Raw genomic sequence first — 20487 nt, 5'->3', positions numbered from 1 at the left:
AGAGCAGCAGAAGAGCAGCCCACCGGCCATTTAATGAGCCATATTTACCACGGCAACAGGTCCTGCGGGCATTTGGCTGCGAGAGGGCACTGTCTATTAATAAAGGGAGGAGACCGGGCATTGCAGCGTTATGACAAAACAGCCCATGAGATTCACAGTAATGACACACCATCGTTAGGAATGGAGTAAAAAGTGTGTGTTTATGAATAAAAAGGGAATTTAAAGTTGCAGATGTGCTTGCATCATTTTGGTCGTATCGATAGACTAAATGCGTCGTGAGACAGGGACTGTTGCTGGGCGACGCTTATGAACTGCTGTATGGCGACATCTGCAGGCTAAAGGGCGGTCTCATGGCGCGCAGATTATGTGGGGGAAAATCTCGTTTATTGCAAACTTTAAAGAGATGCAGAAAAACCGTTTTCACATTTGTAAATGAAGATAATTTATTATTATTATTATTATTATTATTAATAATAATAATAATAATAATAATAATAATAGGTGGTTTAATTCAAGAAATATATTTTATGGTATTTGGACAGTGTGGTCCAATAATATACTACCATAATGTTTTCGTCTCCTGGGTAAGGCTTCTTTTATTCCGTAAGAAAAAAAAAAACCCTCGTCTTCTTTATTGTCCTGGTTTCGTGACAATCTATAAAACATCACATTGTAGTTCTGTCTAATGGGGGCCCGGGAACCAGCGCTGTCCGCGGTGCTGAAATCATAAACCCCAACTGACCCCCTTCTACATCAGGAAGTCGGTATAAATTAAGGCTTTTCTCGTGCCAGTTAGCTAATGCTTAATTTTATACGTCTTTTAACATTTGAAATGTAATCTCTATTTGACCATGCTTGGGTGATATAGTTTATACACTCAATAATTTGAAACAATGAATCAATAGTATGTCCTTAATATTATGTCAAAGTATAGTATGTCAAAGTATGTCCTTAATAACACAATAGGGGCTTTAAAGTCAAATCATGCACTTGTTTTGCATGTGACGGTGCAATTAGACAACAACACTGTAATGTTTTTTTTTCATTCTGTAAAGTGGAGATGCCTTTAAAACGACGAATTTCAACGTTCGAAATAATTCCTATATTAAACCAATACCATCAAACAACAAAAAAATAATGTAATCATAAATCATCTTTCTACTTAAACCTGCACAAATCTCTCAAGGCACACTTTTAGTTTTCTGGCTATGTTGACGAACTTGTTTCTTCTTTTGTCACTGAAAATAAAAATACCAGATTGTTTTTTTTTTCTCTCTCAGAAGTTTGGCCTTAATACATTAATTTGTGTTTTTCTTTGTTGTTTCCTGTTTTCTTGCGTTTTACTGACGAACTAATGCCATGGGTATAAATGGGCTTAATATGAAGACTCGCATGAAACTAACTATAATAATACAATTATACTGTCTTTCTAAAGGCATGTTTTTTTTTATTCTGGACCCCATGTGCATTTCATTTTACGGACGAGTTTCATGTGTAAACCTCTTTTCTCATTTATTGCCAAATGACATTGCACCGCTTTTTTTTTCTTTCTCTCTCTCCCTCTCTACGAACAAGCCCTGCGCAACCCTGCGCATCCTGTGCGCCGTTCTGACGTGCACCAACACACCCACCATCGTCACTCTTTCGGACTACAGTAGGCCTCGCCTTTACAGTACCTTAGTTTTCCTGTGCGTCGATTACAGATATCGCGAGAGCGGCTGTTGGGGTTAGCAGCAGGCTGAGGGAGAGACGGGAGAGAAGGTAAGCGGAGGAGGCTGCATCATGGCGGACAGAGACAGCGGTAGCGAGCACGGAGGATTTGCCACAGGCCCCAGCGGCGGCCCGATGCACCAGGGGCCGATGGGCGCCTCGTCGCGGCTCCAGCATGACACGGAGGAGCTGGCGTCGAAGCGCGTCGACATCCAGAACAAACGCTTCTACCTGGACGTGAAGCAGAACGCCAAAGGCCGCTTTCTGAAGATCGCCGAGGTCGGGGCTGCGGGAAACAAGAGTCGCTTGACTTTGTCCATGTCAGTAGCCGTGGAGTTCCGAGACTACTTGGGCGACTTCATCGAGCATTACGCACAGCTGGGGCCCAGCCACCCGGACACGGTGCAGGACGAGCCGCGGCGCGCGCTCAAGAGCGAGTTCCTGGTGCGGGAGAACCGAAAGTACTACATGGATCTGAAGGAGAACCAGAGGGGGCGGTTTCTGAGGATACGACAGACGGTGAATCGGGGCCCCGGCTTGGGCGCTGCGCAAGGCCAGACCATCGCTCTCCCGGCGCAGGGGCTCATCGAGTTCCGCGACGCTTTGGCCAAGCTCATCGATGACTACGGCGTGGACGAGGAGCCGGCGGAGCTGCCCGATGGCACGTCTCTGACGGTGGACAACAAACGCTTTTTCTTCGACGTGGGCTCGAATAAGTATGGCGTGTTTATGCGGGTCAGCGAGGTGAAGCCGACGTACCGCAACGCCATCACGGTGCCGTGCAAAGTGTGGTCCAAGTTCGGCGCCACGTTCTGCAAATACGCGGACGAGATGAAGAAGATTCAGGAGAGGAGCAGGGAGAGGAGGGCGCGCGAGCTCTTACCGGAGGGCCTGCATGGCGATGACGGCGACGAGGATTAATAAACGTGACGTTCAACAGCTACTACAAGGATGAAAGGATGAATGACCGCGTAGACAAAAAAAAAAAAAGAAAAAAAGTTTAGTGTAAAAGAAAAATAAAAGGCGCGCTGGGAGATTCAAAGCAAAAGGATCGTCACGCACGCAACACTCACAAATTTACAGTTGCATCACTTCGCTCATCGACCGGTTTATTATCCACTTTACTCAACCATTCAACAGTCAGCCGCTGCTATCAATAACACGATCCACGAGCTGTGTCCGAGACGCGCAGAATGTCACAGGTCGGAGTGTGTCTGTCTGCCCATGCGTTTTTTGTACACGTCCAAGCTATCACACGATACTGTTCCAAAGTGTTGCAAAATGAAAAGAAGAAGCCAAGAAGGAAAAAAACAAACAAAACAGAAATACTGAGACTTTCTAGCACAAAGCTACTGTGTTTGGGAATATCTGAACCACATTTTTAATCTGATGAAAACAAGCAAATCTCCGTTTGAAGGTACGTTTGGGATGAAGTGCTCTGTGTATTGTTGCTCAGCGCACAGTCCATCTGCTGAACAGATCTCAGTCCCGACCAACCCGAGGCATCCGAGGACCTCATGCACTTGGAGGCTACTCATATGCCTTTGAAATCAGAAAGAAGATCGTATTAGCTCGTCATGCAACATTTCTCTCTCTCTCTCTCTCTGTCTCTCTCTCTCTTTCTCTCTCTCTTTTTTTTTAACTCCAGATTTAGTCAGGAGAATACCAACATAGTAAAGTCGGGTGTCGGAGAGACTATTATACTTTTATTTCTATTAAATCTACCAACCCTATTGCACCAGGAGCAGCAAAATCCGCAGTGTCAAAGCCACAGTGCTCATTTTAAATCCTCTGGACACAAATGGGCATGGTGGAAATATCCAGCGCTGGGGATTCTGCTGTGTGCCCATTGCCCTTTGGGCACGTTTCATTAAAAGTGCTAACTTAGAAATACAAATTTATGATTTTGTGAATCAGATGTATTTAGATTCTTATTAAAAATACCCACGTTTTCTGTGGGATTTTCTTTCTTTTTTTCTGTTTTTCGGGGGCGGTGGTGGTAGTGGGGGGTACTTAAAAAAGAAATAAAACCAAATAAAAAAACAAAACAAAACAAAAAAACAAGGAGCTGTTCCACTACTGTGAGCATGCGCAGATGTGTGGTGCCCCTGCACGGCACGCCCACTACAACGTCCGAAACCAACCTGGTGCCTTAATGCTCGCCACACGTTTACATGCTTTTACGTGTCATGCGCTTTTGGTCGCTGTCCGTCTTGCTCGTCACAACATCCCTGTCGCTGTGCCACTTGTGGTGCTTCTAAAGGACTTTTTAACAAGCCAAACTCTAAAGAGGCTCACGGGTTTCTCTCCTCTCTGTGTTCACCTGGAAACACAGATGATGATGACCACGATGATGACGTTGATGATGATGATGGTGGCGACGATGATCAGGATGATACAGTGCTTATGTAAACATGGATTTGGTTCTACATAGGCTGTGGAGGTTTGCTCGTTGTGCTCCTTATTAAAAAAAGTTCTTTGTTAAAATAAATTATATATAAATATATATGTGTGTGTGGAAGTGGTTAGGGAGAATCTTCCTGTCTGTGGCTCCAGCCCTGTGTTTTGCTCTTTGGGATTGTGTGAGTAGAATTAGGGCAAAGGCGATAGCCTGTGTGTTTTTTGTTTGGTGCTATTAAACTTCACTCACTGGTTTATCGGTTTTGTCGGTCACGCAAATCTGCATCAAACTAAATTATCAACTGCATGCCACATATTGCTGTTTCAGGTTCTAATAAAAAGCATAGCGCTAATGTTTTAGCCAGGTTCACCATAAATTGGAAATGGTTAATGAGTTTACCAGCTGAGAGTAGCCAGGTGGTCCTAGGGAAAAAAAGTGATTCAGGAAAACAATAAATAAAGGGGCTGAGTGCGTTAACCAGCCCATGAGCTTGTACTGGAACTCCTGGGTGACACATCTCATGCATTATTGTAGTTTATGTGCCAAGACCGGCATTCTGGAATTCTTTCTGTGTGGTGTGGATACAGCATTGTATCTAACCTAGATATGTGTGAACGCATGAAAATGATTTTTTTTTTTTTATCGCTAAATTTGTGATTCTTCCGACTGTTTCCTGCTGCTAAGGTCAAAGGTTGATCTCCATTGACCATATGCAGAACATGAGCTATTTTTGCTAGATGCTTAACAGCCATGTGTCCTGTGTCTCGTGTGACGTTAAAGGCTGTCGATGTCACGTCGAGAGGTTGTGAAGCGTTTGGTTGCTCATTTCTCTCTTTTAATGGCACAATGCTTCCTGTATTGAGTCTTGAATATTTATTTGAATATTTTATTATAAGAAAAATTAATATACATTTTTAAAATAAAATCTCTTAATATAGGACAGATTGCCGCTATTCGTAACAATGGCAAGATAAATGTTCTTTTGTTAGTGCAAGAAATCGAGAGATTTGACAGCTGGTGTTTATGCGGTACCTGGGAGAAAGAGAAATGCAGCCAGGCTTGCTAACAGTCTTATGTTCAGTAAATCTTTAAGCACCACAACAGCCTACTGACTTAGTGGGGTTTTCTAGCCGAGGACTCCCCTTTATCAGGTCTGTACAATCTTATAGACAGTGTTAGTGCGAAGTTTCCGACCAAACATGAGCAGCAGCCGAGAGTCTAATTGGGTTACTGAGGTAAACTGATTAAAATGTGTGGCTGCTGATTGGCTGGAACAAAAACATTATGTCTGGGGATAAGATTGAACAACCCAGGCCTATGTGGTATCCTTAACCTGCTTAGGATGTGAGCACACAGGAGCACTTTCCTCTCTGCCCTCACCTCCTACCATAACCCTCAGTCTGGTTATGAGTAGTGTAGACCATATCTACTTAAGAAGAGGGCTTTGTTTCTATACTTGAAGCTCTTTAAATTCTTGTTTTTAAAAATTTTCTAGTCCTCTTCACTCTCCTCGGGTGGTCAAGCTAATCGTTTCCTATCACTGCCCTGATCTGATTACCAGACATTTCGATGTGTGCCACAAATGCGATGACCTGACCAGTCAGTTTAAGCTTCTTGTTCGTACATAAGGCACTAACACAACTTAAAACTGGAAATAAAAAAACGAGCTCTTCAGTCTCGAAAGACGATTCCCGGAAAGGATCATTACAATCCTAAACAAATTACAAATGTACAGATTGTTTTGCACTTAAAAGATGCCTCTGTCACTCAAAGGCACATGCTTGTGTAAGAGGCTTATTCAAAAAAAAAAACAAAAAAAAAAAAAACTATGGTCCATTCTAAAGGTGCTACTGCGTACTAAATGGCTCTGTGATTTCACTTTCTGCCTGTACAATTGGCAGTGTTCCACCAAGAGTGTTCAACGTCACTCGGTCAACACCAGCAAAGTTCCAGCTTTGCTTCCAATCCACAGAGCGCTGTTTGCTAAAACGTGTACCAGCACTGTGGTAATTATTGTTAAAGAGCAAAACACACACACACACACACACACATGCGGAGTACACATACAGTAATGAATCCTGATTGGTACTTCATGTGTGAGGTGGGAAACCTGAGTTAAGTTCAACATAGTCTCCTGTTAGTGGTGCTTCTTTTATTGTTGTCGGTCTATAACTATCAGAATGTCTTTCTTAACATTATCGCTTGATAGCTGTTTGATTAATTAAAGTTCTCATGTATGCACAGTTAAAAATCAGACTCAAACCCAGAATATACAGAACACCACCAATAAAGAAACAAGTAAGATGCAGCAAACTTTAACAACCCATTAGCGCCTGTGTGTGTGTGTGTGTGTGTGTGTCTGTGTGTGTGTGACATGTATGCGTGCAGTCGCATGTGTGATTTGCTTGTTAGTTCTAATGTTATGGTTCTGACCTATCACAAGCTTAGGACCTTGACCAGATCTGTTTAGCACATATATGTTTGCATATTTCTATCTTTTTACATACAAAAAAGTATAGGATATGGGTTCAAAACCTCATTTGGAAAATAGGTTTGGGTTTAGAATGATAGGAATCAAGAGTAAATATAAAGGAGAATCCCACATTTTCCATTGTTCATCCATGTTTTCTTCTCTATAAAATGTGTTGTAATGAAAAGATTAAATATATGACATGTAATGTGTGTGTATATATGGTTTGTTACATATGATGCTCCTCTTTATGAAAAAAAGATATAAAACCTATATATATATATATACAGGAAAAGCATATTGCTGTTTTATTTCCTTTGTATTTTATACTTACAGAAAGCATTGAATCAAATGGATAAATACTTGCACTTTAAATATATTAAGAAAAATAAAAAGTCTGCATATTATTTTTGATAGGAGATCTCACATTTAAAACAAGTATAACATTACTTTCCAGGCTTTGTGACAATTGCTGTTGGCCAGAGATGTATGTTCTTCTACTTATTGAAGTCTATTTTGTCTGTGTTACAGAAGGTTTACTAAAGTCAATTGCATGATGAAGTAGTAGTGCACCAACTGTTCTTTTATTTAGTTGGTTAAAATGTAAGATGAAAAAAAAACTGTGATGATTGCGCTCATGTATGTATCCATGTTAAACTTCAGCCAACCTTTTTAGAATCAGATTTATTTCCTGCCTTCCTTCTAACACAAATATGGTGCTTACATTGGCTTAGAAAAAGTACCTCTCATCCAACTCTTCGTCATCCACCTCCATGTTCTGTACCCCGCACACATCCTTTTGCTGTTTGTGTATTCTCACAAGTTTATTGAATTTCTGTTATTGGTATCCAGTGTGTTTTTTGTACAGGTACGTAACTTGTTGCTGAGTTGGAAAGCCTGTTTTCTTTCTTTTCTTTTTTTTGTCTGAAAATGACTAATTGCAATAAAACCTCCATTCCCTCTGGTTTTTGTCTGAAATGACTGAAGTATATTCACCATCTAAGTCAATAGGATGTTCACTAATTGCAACATAATTAATTAGTAACCATTACGGTGACCCATGGTTGTGAGTTTTGTCAGAAAACAGAAAACCACTGCAGGTCTATGAGAAAGTCCTTAAAATTAAATAATTTAAATATTATCCATAAGTGCAAATACTATTGAAGAAATCAACTACTGAAAAAAAACACGACGCCCTCTATTGGCAGGATACAGAGCTGTCCAGGGTGCTGAAGAAAAAAACACCCAGTCCTCACCCTCCACCCAAAAGGCTTGGAACGTTAGACAGCATGACGTCATCAGTGCTATGGCGCCTGGAAGCTGCAGGGAGTTTCTAAATATAAATTTTGCATATTAAAATCATATATTGTACATGTCACATTTTTTCCATACAGTATTTAATAAATATTTTCATGCTATGATATCATTTAATAATTTAATAATTTTCTTTGTTTAGAACTTTCTAGGGATAAGATTTTTCTTTAAAAAAAAAAAAAAAAAAATTATTTCTTTAAAAATAAATTTGAAATGGTCAGTTTAAAGAAATAACCACCCAAATTGCAAAAGTGAGTGCTCTAACTCAACATATCTTCAATCACAGTCATGTGTCTCTCTCTCTCTCTCTCACACACACACACACACACACACACACACAGACACACACACAATTATTATACTGTAGCTAGGAAAAGAAGATATGAACTATATATATAAGATTGACAAATTGGAAGATATGAACTATAATGAGATAAATGCAGTTGTATATGTAAAATGTAAATTTCAATTAAGAACTTAATTTAAGCCTTAATCCAATCCTATCCAAACAATTTCATGCTAGCTCAACTATCTGGCTGACCAGCATTAACAAGGGAAGCTCAATGTGTCAATTATTTGGTCATGGTCCAAAATCAGACAGCATAGGACTACACAACAGGGTAAAATGAAACACATACACTGTCACCAATCAAGTTTAGACACATCATCTAATTCAATGTTTTCTGAAATAACACATATGAACTTAGGTTATAAAGTGACAACAATAACAAACACAACAACAGTCAGTTATTTTAAGACACTAAGGTCAGTTTTTCTGAAAAAGTTCTTGCAAGAACAGTATTGTCAAGTGCATTTGCAAAACCCATCAAGCACCATGATGAAACTGGCTCTCACCATCCCGGGAAGCAAGACAAAAACTTACCTCTGATGCGAATAAGAAATGAATTTAGAGTTACCAGCCACAAAAATCACCAATTAAGAAACATCACCTCAGATTAGAGCCATTATGGAGGCTTTACAGAGCATAAGTAGCAGACACATCTTACATAAATGACACATTGCATATTTTGGATGCCTTCAGCATTGTGGTACAACATAAAAAAATAATAAAAATTAGGAAAGAGAATTTAAATTAGAAGGTATTTTCAAAATTTTGATTAGTGCATACCACTGCATGTATTGCAAGACACAACACAGACAATGTGGACCAAACTTAAAGTTTTCCAATAAAAATTTAAATTGTCCCACTGGGCAGCCATTGCAAATTCTATTTAAATTTATTTAATTCATCAGTGATTGCATATATTGTCATCAATCATCTCCAACTTTGAGAACACTAAGTGTTTGTATTTCTCTAACTACTCTGAAGATATATATGTATGCATTTAATAAGCACTTAACTAAGGGTAAATTGGTTATGCAGTATGTAATCATAGAAAAATCCATAAAATCTTTTCAGATTTTATTTTGACTTTAGTTATATTTTAGATGTCAGAGATTTATCCCAGTTCATCCACTTTATAATCAATTTTTTCATATATGTTCATGTAATCCAAACATACACTAACGTTAACGTTAAAACAGTCTGCACAGGTACATTATATAAAATAAAAACCCTGGGAACCTTGACCATCACAACCATACAGTACTGTATGTGTTTATTAACCATCCCATTTCAGATTCAGTTGGCTTTGCACTAGATTTTGGAGTGTGGCCCGTGTGGATTTGCTAATTCACCATTCAGTTGCAGGAGTGTTAGGAGTTCAGTAGTACAATCTGCGTTCGCAACTGTATTCATTAGGGTTGGGGTTGGGCTCTGTGCAGTTCTTCCACACTAACCTTGGCAAGCCAATGTGTTCATAAAGCTTGCTTTGTTCACATGGTTATTGTCATACTGGAACAGGTTTATACCTCTTAGTTTCAGTGAAGGGAAATTGTAATTCTAAAGCAAGCAAACACAGTCTAGACAGGTTGTTCCCTTGGAATTATAAGATTGTGTTTGTATTCCTAGCAGTTTTGAGATACTGAGCTTCAAAGTGTTTGGTTTCCATAAAGCAAAACAATAATAATAAAAAAAAATTAACTTGATTATGAAATTCACCTGTAAATATAAGGTAGTTCTTGGGGCAGGTCATAAAAACTGTTCAGATCATTTTAAACTGTTACAGCTAACAGTAGAACCTCAGTGAAGTTATTATTAGCTAGCAAGTTTGTTCACAGTGTGCATTGGTTTAGCCATCCTTAGTCTCTAAAACCCAGTTAACTGTTGTGCCCAATTTCTTTATTGTTGTGTTTTTAGCACTGTTCCGTCTCTGTGTGCATGGAGTTGGCATGTTCTCACCATGATTGGTGGGTTTCCTCCCACAGTCCAAAGATACGCAGGTTAGGTTACTTGGTGTTCTCAAATTGTCCATAGTGTGTAAATGAGTGTGTGCGCCCTGTGATGGATTGGCACCCTGTCCAGGATGTACCCCGCCTCGTGCCCTCAGTCCCCTGGGATCTAACTTGTATGCAGGATAAAGTGTTATAGACATCGATGACAACATTTGCTTGCTTGTTTTGTATAATTATGATTAATTTTTAAGCTTGTTTACTAATGTTTTTCAGTTGGTTTGCTGTTATTGTCCACTGTGTTCAAATGTGCCATGAGCTGCAGAGAAGCAAATCAAGGTCTTGCCATTACCAAAAAAAAGGGTGGGTTATAACAAAATATCCCAACATTGCAGCAAAATTTACAAAATAATCATAACAATCTTTTTTTTATTTTTTTTATTACAACAGCATTTGTGTTCTACCCTAAACATTGGGGAAAATCATAGTTAGCACAACAGCCAAAGCGACAAGTATAGGGAAGTCAATTTATGAAAGCAGTTACTAAAGGAGTGTATAAAATTGCAGCTCTTTATGTTATTTTATATATATAGCAGTGCAAGAGCTACAAGCTCATTTTCTCACTCACACTGTCATCATGCGTCAAAACTGCACTAGAAAAATCTACTTGCACTTGCTCAAACACACAAAGTCCGTACCATGGGCATGGGTGGAGACACTGGGGGGGTCGACTGTGCCGCTGCTGAAGAGCTAAGCGTAGACGTTGTGCCACTAGCAGTCCTCTTCTGCAAACATAACACTCATCCCATGATCACGGTGCTGATTTACAGCATAAGAATGCATTTGAACAGAACTGTATCACTTAGTCCAATGAGCTACAGTGCATGATACAGGTACGAGTAGATATCTTGGTCTGAATTTGCAGTCCTGCTGCTTCAGGCTCTAGTCATGTTTGTTGGCAAGGCTTCTTTTGGTCCACTGCAAGAAGATGATTCCTCTGTCACTATCAAGCATACAGAATTCGTCTTCAACATCATACTTTGACATAGCGCTTGAAGGAAAACTGAAGCTTAAAGTGTTTTTAATTATAATCTATATTAACTTCAAATGTAGCATATGTGTGATTACCACGGACAGGTCAAAAACAGAAAAAATAGACTGAAGGGCCAGATGTTGGGGGCAGTTATGCATAACTTGCACTTTTGTAAAATATTTTTTCATTACTTCTAGACTCAATGGTAAATGTAAGTGTTCAATTAATTATTAGAGGACTATTTTATGAAGGCAAGTACCCGGGGTTACCAGCATTCACAGAACACATGAATTGGGAAAGAATCTATAAATGGAATTACTCTATCACTTTACATGGATAAAATATATAAGAAGAGCTTTAGTAAGACTTCTCTCATGCTTGCGCCAGCTGTTTTGGCTGTGCATTGCAGAAACCGCTCTACACTGGGCAGTTACATGTAATCGTGGTTTGATGATGTTTATTTAACTTATTATTATTTTAATCAACTTAGTTTTATTGCCAAATACCAGATTTTCTTTGAGCTGGAGTAATGTCCACGAAGATATCTAAACAACCTACAGTAGCTACACCGTGTATTAAAAACACCCCTCATTTGACCACAAATCAGTACCAAATGGTAGTCAGCGAATTGCTTTGGTTCTCATTTACATAAACTTTTTTTTTTTTTTGCCTTGCTCGCCCTTCCCCTCGTCCCACTAATGTCTGCTTTGCTTCCCATCAATGGAAATTGCCAGCTTTCACTGGAAATTAACGACTTAATGAGTCCCTTGCTGCATAGCGTCAGTGCTGATGTGATGCCATGTAATAATTTGAACTCACAATCTTCTGATCAGTATCCCAAAGCCTTAAGCGCTAAGCAAACGCGTGTCTGTGCTAAGCATACATATGCTGCAGATGCATTAGACAGAGATTACATTAAAACACTTCAGCATTCCTTTCACACACCTTCAATCTGTTTTCTTTACCTCTCTTGCTTTTACTGTTACACACAAACATGCTCATACATACATACATACATACATACATACATACATACATACGTTGCAAGTCTTTCTGATCCTGTTTTCCATCACATACCCTGTCTTCTTTTATGATATTGTGAACAAGAACCTCACACTGGGTTCTCTACCACCTCAAGCAGGCAGCTCCATTAAAAAAGAACTGAGATTTTATATATATATGTATATATATATAGATAGATATATGTATATAGAATCAACTGAGATAAATTGCTTTCAACATTACAAGTGCCCGAGTCCGCGGTCACGGCTCAGAAAAGAAACTTTACAATAAATAAATATGACGTAATAAATAATAGGGACATTTGCATCATACTGCCAAGACAGCACATACTGTATGAATCTAAACAAACACCTCAGCATGTGACAGAGCCCTTAAAACAGCTACTGAGGCTGAGACATCGAAAAAGGCCTCGCGGATAAGCCGAATGCTACATGTCACGCAAAAAAATAATAAAATAAAAATAAAAATCAGTCAGGAAGCCAATTCTACATATGGACTAGTCAAACACTGAGATGTCAACATAAGTGTGTGTTAATGGCTTCAACGTTGGAATGTGGCATCACGCCATCACTTTATGTCTCTGCCTTGTAACGAATACGCTTCAGAAACCATAATGATGTCACAGTTTAATAGTGACATCAGGAAAGGTGCCCCATGATGCTGCAGTAAACCTTCTCCAGACATCACAGTAAAATCAGCCTTGTGATCATAGTGCATCTCTTTGACCATCACAGGAAACTGCCATGTGCTGTCAGAACTGACTGCAGTCGTGTGACGGAAACACACTCCTCTAATACAGTCTCGGTCTCCTTTAACGTCTGTACTTCCTTTTTGGCACGTTATTAAAAATGCTTCATAATAAGACTAATAATACTTACAATAATCCTAATTTACTGTGCATTTGAAATTATACGGATGATTTACTGCTACGTTCACGTGTCTCTCCTTTTTTCCGAAGTGGCAGACCATCATGTTAGTTGCTCGCTCAACTAGGTCTGAGACGAAGGACAAAGTTCGGGGACCCTGCGGTGAATGTTCGCTCAGTCTGAGGTGTGTTTGTGAGTGGCTCGTCCGTTGAGTCCGTGAGCATGGCTGATGGAAGGACTGGACTGGGTTTTGCGCATGTGGCTGTCCCTGGCGTCGCCGCCGAACACGCTGGCCTCGATTTTATCCAGGTCGTCACTCCCCACGCGCAACTTGGCTTGCAGGAGGTTGACGTACGTCTCATAGCGGCTTTTCTGCACGGACACACACAAAGCGGTTAGGAGCGTACGGGACACACAGGATTCTGTGTATTATAAGTAGCGTATTTACGGTATGATTAAGTGCTTCAACAAGTTCCTGACCTCATAGGTAAGGTAGTGCTCTTTAATGCGGTACTCCTCTGACTCTTTGCTCTTGGGTGTCAGCTCTGGTGGATTCCTTTTGTGTTCCTCTACCTCTAAGGAGATCTGCTTCAGTTTGCTCTCGTGACACTTCAGTTGCTCTTCCTGCACAGATATAACATTCGATTTTTGTATTTAAAAAAAGATTACTAATAGGAGATAAATATGGAATAAAATCAGAAATAAAATGTAAAAAATAACTTTAGCTACGAAAAATATATCTATAGAAGATAAAAACTAAATATAAAATATAAGAAAAACCTAGCGGTACAAATACGGGAAAAAAAATCAGTATAGATATAGAAAAACATAGAGATTTTAGTGTGGGGATGAGGTGGGATTTAAGTAGAAATGTCCGGAAATTGTGCAAATATGCATGAAAGAGTTTTTTTATCCAAAAAAGTGATTGGAAAAAACATTTGTGAGAAAAAAGTGAGAAAAAAATGGACATTTTGCCTTTTATTGTTTTGTATTGGTTGTGGCTAAAACAAGCTGATTAGCCCATGTCCACACATAGCCGGCGATTTTCATAAATCAGAAGCCTAGACAAAACGTCATTACCTGTTGCGCTCCGTAAAAGTCCGACGGGTCTCAGTGTCGTCGGGGTTGTGTACAGTATGTAGCAGCAGTGACCTTAGTAGTACATTCAGGCAGCTCTGTTTGTTAACATAATGTGTGAGTAACTGCGTGTGTATGTACACGTATGTAAAAAGTCCAGTACACAGTCACTGGTTTACTGCATGTACATCCACCATTGACCGAATGTCCTTATAAACAAAGCTGATGTCAAATCAAGGAGACTAGCACACAGACAATGACATCATCGGCACAAGGTGACGTTACAACAAGCCAAAATCTCCGCTGGGCCGTAAATGAATGTAAAAGAACTCAGTTCAGGTATTCTACATGCACTCACCTCGGACTGCCACATACTGTATGTTGTTTTGCTTTAAAAACCCATGTTTTGTCTCATAGTGGCATTTTACATCACTGCTTTTGATCATCGCTATGGTTTCGGAACATATTAGACAAACTGATTTTAAACATCCCGCATGAAGAATAAAAATATATCGAGATGTCCATTCATCTTTAAAGGTTCAGTTTTCATAGGTTATTTTCCATTTCTTGGAAACTATCTTATTGATTGGTTCTGTTGAGTGACACATATAGCCACGAGAAAAAAAGCCTAGATTACTGGCATATAACTTATTCTCATTTATCAGAAAAGCATCAGGGCCGGATAGAACTGTCACTCGGGCTGGGTCCAGACCGCGGTACGGCATTTAATGCAGCCTGTCATATATATTAAGATACCCTCCCTCTGGATTGTTGTTCAGCTCTGAAGTTCTCTTGAGGTGCATGGCTCAGCAGTAACTCATTTACAGGAATAGAGAAGGAATAGAGAAATGCATTATCCGAAAGCTTTTTCAGCTGGAACATTAACACACACTTTGAGGGAGCTCTAAAACCTGTGTGAACTTTGACCTTTATAACAACCTTGACATACAGGAGCTTAAGAGTGTATGTACCTGGTTGAGCCTAGTCGTGGATGACGGTAGCAGAGGTCTGCAGAATTTTTTCATGGAACCTATGGCAGCCGGAAACGCAGGAGCCGAAAACAGAGCAGCCACCAAATTGATCCTGAAGATCCATGACATCATTTCCTCCTCACTCCTTTACAAAAGTAGACACACAAACACACACACACACACACACATTTGTAGGCTAAAAACTTGTGACGTGCACTATGGCATATCTTGTTAGGAATTCCGAGTTTAATTCGAAGCAGTTTGAAACTCACGGCGCCTGGAAGAGGAAGACTCTCCAGTCTGACGTTTTGAGCTTGAGAACGTTGGGTTTCTTGCTGTAGTCGCAAGCTCTTGTGGCCAAAGCATGGTGCACACGCACTGCGTTTTTCAGGTCGACTTCAGACAAGTCCTTATCGGGTTTATACTCATCCTTAACACAAGAGGAAGACAGAGAGCAAGTGTTGTGTGGGTTGGTTTGTTCCAAAAGGGGATGAGTGCAATAATGGAGAAAAAAAATGTGTGTGTGTGTGTGTGTGTGTGTGTGTGTGTGAAATACTTTCTGCAGGTAGAGGATCATGCCCTTCAGCACAGCATAGAATTTCTTCCAGCCTCGCCGTCCTCTCGGGGCTGCAGAGAGAAACAGAAAGGAAAATGAGACCAACACACAGACACAGTGCACGAGTGTGAGGGAAGAGAGGCAGACAAAAAGCGTTGTTAGTTGTGAATGCATTTGTCTAACGGCTACGGTTGATCACAGATGCTGTATCCAGCTGTTAGGACTATCCCTGCTATCTTCTCCACCTGCTGGAAGCCCGAGATTGCACTCGCCAGTCTGCCAGCTCAGTTGAACACACACACACACACACACACGCATCCCAATTAGGCTAATTAGGTCTTACATCATATTGAGGTATTGAGACAGTGAATAACCTTAGAGATAGGTCCCTTCAGTGCCAAACTGCCTGCTGATGATATATCATTTTCTTGTGTTTTGTGATCTTCTCATACACAACACATTAACACTTTCCTGACTAAAGCGTATCTTCTCTTTGTGTACTACTACTGGATATCTTCACAAAATGTCTTCCAATCACTCTCACTCACTCATTCATTCTCTATACTGCATATCCTGTACAGGGTTGTGGGAAACCTGGAGAGAGGCCTCATACACACTGGACAGTGTGCCAGTTCCTCGCACTTAAGATAATCTGCATGATTTTGAAACCCACCAAACACACGAGGAGGAACTTCATGCACACACACCAAAAGCCTTGATCCTGGAGGTGCGAGGCTACATTGCTATCCTCTATGCTACTGTGCCGCTGCATCCAAATCAATTAGGTCTAAAAACGTCCTTATTATTTTAAAAGGTCATGGTTGACTTCCTAGCTCAAAGACACCCTTTTTAATCTAGCATGTAATTACCAGAAGTAGTTGACAGAAATCACCATCAATCCTTATACTATGTTAGTCTTCTGAGTTCTCCCACTGAGGGGTTGCTACAGCAGACCATGCAACCCGCACACAACCCGGCACAGGTTTTGCGCTGGATAACTGCATCCAGTGACTGGGGTTTGGGCACTGGGTGGGAACTGGACCTGGGCCCTCCTTATACTAGGTATTCAGACAATTTATTAAGACGTTACTGCCAACTTCTGGTATAATCAAACCACCATGACACATTCAGACCTGAGCATACAGATGTCACCGATTGGCAAGTGCTGATGTGATTGACAAGGGAGAATGTATTGCATCTCTTTTAACCAGAAAACACATTCCGTTTTGCTCTATTGGCTGCCTGGCCACTTATCATTCCTTAGTCTATCTCTGTCTGTTTAGAACGTGTTATCTATTATTAATGTGTTGGTACTTGCGGGGCATCGGTGGCTCATCTCTTTCATGTGAAAGGCCTGGGGGCAGTTCCCACCCAATGCCCAAACCCCAGCCACTGGATGCAGAGCCTGTCCCAAGCCCGGATAAAATGGGAGGGTTGTGTCACGAAAAGCACTTGGCGTGAAAACCTGTGCCAAGATGTGGCGACCCATATTCAGTTACATCCCTACCATGAGTGAAATCTACTTTTTTGTGAAGATGCTAGCACTTTCATGTCAAACTAATGAGTTGAAATACCTGAGCAAAAAACAGTCACACTATACAGTTAAACCCACTTCCCACACACACACACACACACAAACATACATATCGTGTCTCAAATACTCACTGCGTTTGCCGTCCATGTCTGCGTGGCTCTTTCGGGTCAGGATTCCATGTTTGTAAGTGGCAGCATTAAGCAAAAGCGGGATGGCAATAAAAGGATTACTGCTATCCGTTACCCTAACGATGCGCTTGCCCCCGGCATCACACTGATCCTCGACCAGCTCGGACAGACTCTTCCTCAATTCCTCTTCCTCACTGCAAATGGAGATTAAGTTACACATCCGCGGCTAGAGACATCCTCGGTTTATGTTCTTTCTATCAAGAAAACATTCAGGTACTTCCACAGCTAGGAGACAGACCAGATACTCACATGGCCCATTCCAGCTTTTCATTCTTTATGGAATTATACAGCACCTAAACCAGAAGGAGAGGGGAGACCTGACGTTAGACGTATGCTGTATCCAACTGAATGCTTATACAGTAAAAACATTCGAGTTACGAATTTCCACGGATACAAACGGTCTGTGATTCTACAAACATTCAGAGGTACAAAGACACAAGTAGCTCATGTGTATTGTACAAAAAATAGACACTGCAGTACCAATTATTTACAATTTACAACATAGATACCAATATTTACAATTTTTGACAATATTTTCAGTGAATGTATAAATTTCCAAAATCCAGTATATTGTATGTGTGCGTGTGCGGAAGTAATGAGTCTGCAGTTCTAATGAATCAGTCCGCGAGCACAATGATAGAAAATGTCTGTTTTGTAAAGCTGTCCTGCTGGTAAATAATCCTAATTTAGGAAAATGAGCCTCAACGAGACTCAGCTCAATTACTCAACAAAAAGGCCGGGATTCCCCTCACGATTTAAAGGCGCAGTCTCGTGTAATGAGGAACCAAAAGACAACACTGTTACATTTAACATGTTTTAAAAAGGCCTACATACAGTTGCAGTTTTTGCCCACATGATGTGAGTGTGGGAAAAGAGGACAGATGCATCGCTTAGATTTAGGATTGGTATGCTTTACATTGTATTTTAGAGTTTAAGGTGTTTCTAAAAACATGTTGTCAGACTTAAGAACAAATCAGACTTACGAACGTTATCCTGGTGCAGAACTCGTTCATAAGTCGGGTACTAACTCTATAAACCAATAGCATATAATCTATAAGGTAAATGCAGAGCATGTCTTTAAAGCAAAGTCCACCCTGAAACACTTAATACATTTGAATTGAAATATTTATGATTGGTGATCAGGGACATATTTTTTATAATTCCTTTTTGCAGATTGCCTTCTGTCCTGATGTCCTGATGCTGCTATTGGGATATATAGGGTCCACCCTATACTGGAAATCCATACGCTGCTGACGCTCAAAGACGTTCCTCTGCTTACACAGTTTACAGGTTACTGATTGGCTGTCTTATGGTAATAACTGATGTCAGGTGGATATTCAAGATTCTTTTGGGGTACAATGGAACCCCTTAGCAGAGGATATTTTAGGTAGAAAGGGGCATCATAAGTTTCTGTCTAGTGGACAGCTCAGTTTTCAGTCGCGTATGATGCGTATTCATTGAAAGTGTTGTATGTCGAAAAGTGTCATTTAAAACTAAACGTCTCCCCCGGGGCTGTACCATTAGATTAAGTATTAGGTGATTCTAACTTAGATTAGGCTTTAGAGGGTGAAGGTGATTCAGATTCAGGCCATAGCAGCAGCACCAGTGTTAAAAGTTCAAGTTAAAGTGTGCCATCAACATTCAATACAGCGTCAACACAACCTGTCATGATTTAGCTAAAAAAAAATCCAACACATATAAGACAAGCTTAAACATAAACATGTCAAGACATCTCAATGCAAAATGACTGATCACATGGTACTCATAAACACTATTACGCAAGACATCCAGGGTAGATTTTTCTTTAAGTGTGCGATGATGACAACATTCATTTAAACACAAAACACAATCGCGATGCTTTAATCACAAGCTCAATACCTTTAGTAAATCTTTGGGGAAATCCTTTCCGTCATTCAGACCATCCAGATTGCTAATGAACTGCTGGCAGGACATCTTCTTCCCGATGTTCTAAAACAACCACAAAGAAAGTCATTTCTACATTTTTTCTTTCGGGGAAGTATACTGTATTACTGATGAAACAGTAATTGTGAGTAATGAAGATGTGCAGTATAAGATGGAAGAAAACTGAGAAGTCACTATTCACACTCATCACCACCAGAGGGCAGTATTGTGCTGCTGCCAAGCAAATACACACACTGCACACTGCACACACCACCCAAGCTTTCTCGAACTGCACCATTTTGTTTTTGCTGTGCATTCAAGAGCAGGATCTGTTTAGCCACATCATGCAAAAAAAAGACTCCAATCATCATTAAACCATCTTACACAGCAACACAATGCAGTCTAACAGATGCGGTGCGAACTCTAAATGCGATGCCAGTCTTGACAGGAAGTGACTGGATTTTGCCTCACGTGTAACTCAGTGGTTAAACACAAATGGTAAATGAAGAGAACAGGTATTAGGTGGGAAAAGGAAGAGACGATAAACACAGAGACAGCAGAGGAAGTAGTTGCACTTACCACCTGATCGTCACAGCAGCCACGGAATGAGGAGAAAGCGTATTAGGGAATATAAGTCAGAAACAGGGAGACAGGAGTGTGTTAGAGCGACAGCAGATTGTAGCAAAAAAAATGCCTGTGACTTATTTCCCGGGAATCCCGGGATTAAGATTAACTTGAAGTTGTTTGGTAAATTGTCTTCTGGCATTCAAATGACCCAGCTGTGAACTTTCCTTAACCGCTCTGTCATAGCTCACTCCAGCATGTCCAACAATTATTATATAATACTGATTTATTAACAAATGTTTTTAATAATACTATTCAGGAAATATGTCTAATACAAAGAAGAACCAATAAACATCGGTTTATCCTGTGTACAGTGTCACGGGAGCCTATCCCAGGAGACTTAGGGCATGAGGCGGGGTGCACCCTGGACGGGGTGCCAATCCATTGCAGGGCACACACACGTACACACACACAATTTGAGAACGTCAATCAGATTACTCAGCATGTTTTTGGACAGTGGGAGAAAACCCACCAAGCACAAGGGAGAACAAGCAAACTCCATCAACACAGACCCCAAGGCAGGACT

At 40.4% G+C, this 20487-nt stretch overlaps 2 protein-coding genes across 3 annotated transcripts in view; one reads left to right on the top strand and one right to left on the bottom strand.

The window, feature by feature from the left end:
* The first annotated feature begins 1685 nt into the window (after positions 1 to 1685).
* Positions 1686 to 7537, top strand: purab (purine-rich element binding protein Ab). Its single transcript, XM_053505451.1, has one exon. The coding sequence runs from the start codon at positions 1783 to 1785 to the stop codon at positions 2629 to 2631; it is 849 nt and encodes a 282-aa protein (XP_053361426.1). The 5' UTR covers positions 1686 to 1782; the 3' UTR covers positions 2632 to 7537.
* Positions 7538 to 10636: 3099 nt separating this feature from the next.
* psd2 (pleckstrin and Sec7 domain containing 2) overlaps positions 10637 to 20487 on the bottom strand; it is a 46309-nt gene continuing 36458 nt past the window's right edge. Inside the window, exons 8-15 of one of the 2 annotated variants that reach the window (XM_053505825.1) lie at positions 19314 to 19403; positions 17685 to 17728; positions 17379 to 17569; positions 15714 to 15784; positions 15430 to 15587; positions 15158 to 15302; positions 13590 to 13733; positions 10637 to 13481 (exon numbers count right to left, since the gene is read on the bottom strand). In XM_053505825.1, coding sequence (XP_053361800.1) covers positions 13284 to 13481; positions 13590 to 13733; positions 15158 to 15302; positions 15430 to 15587; positions 15714 to 15784; positions 17379 to 17569; positions 17685 to 17728; positions 19314 to 19403 — 1041 coding nt within the window. In that variant the 3' untranslated portion in view covers positions 10637 to 13283. Of the gene's footprint in view, positions 13482 to 13589; positions 13734 to 15157; positions 15303 to 15429; positions 15588 to 15713; positions 15785 to 17378; positions 17570 to 17684; positions 17729 to 19313; positions 19405 to 20487 lie in introns of both variants that reach the window. The other variant, XM_053505826.1, reaches the window with a different exon arrangement.

The sequence above is a fragment of the Clarias gariepinus genome, chromosome 10, assembly GCF_024256425.1.
Source record: "Clarias gariepinus isolate MV-2021 ecotype Netherlands chromosome 10, CGAR_prim_01v2, whole genome shotgun sequence".
In the NCBI taxonomy this organism is placed as follows: Eukaryota; Metazoa; Chordata; class Actinopteri; order Siluriformes; family Clariidae; genus Clarias; species Clarias gariepinus.
This window is presented reverse-complemented; position numbering and strand designations above follow the sequence as displayed.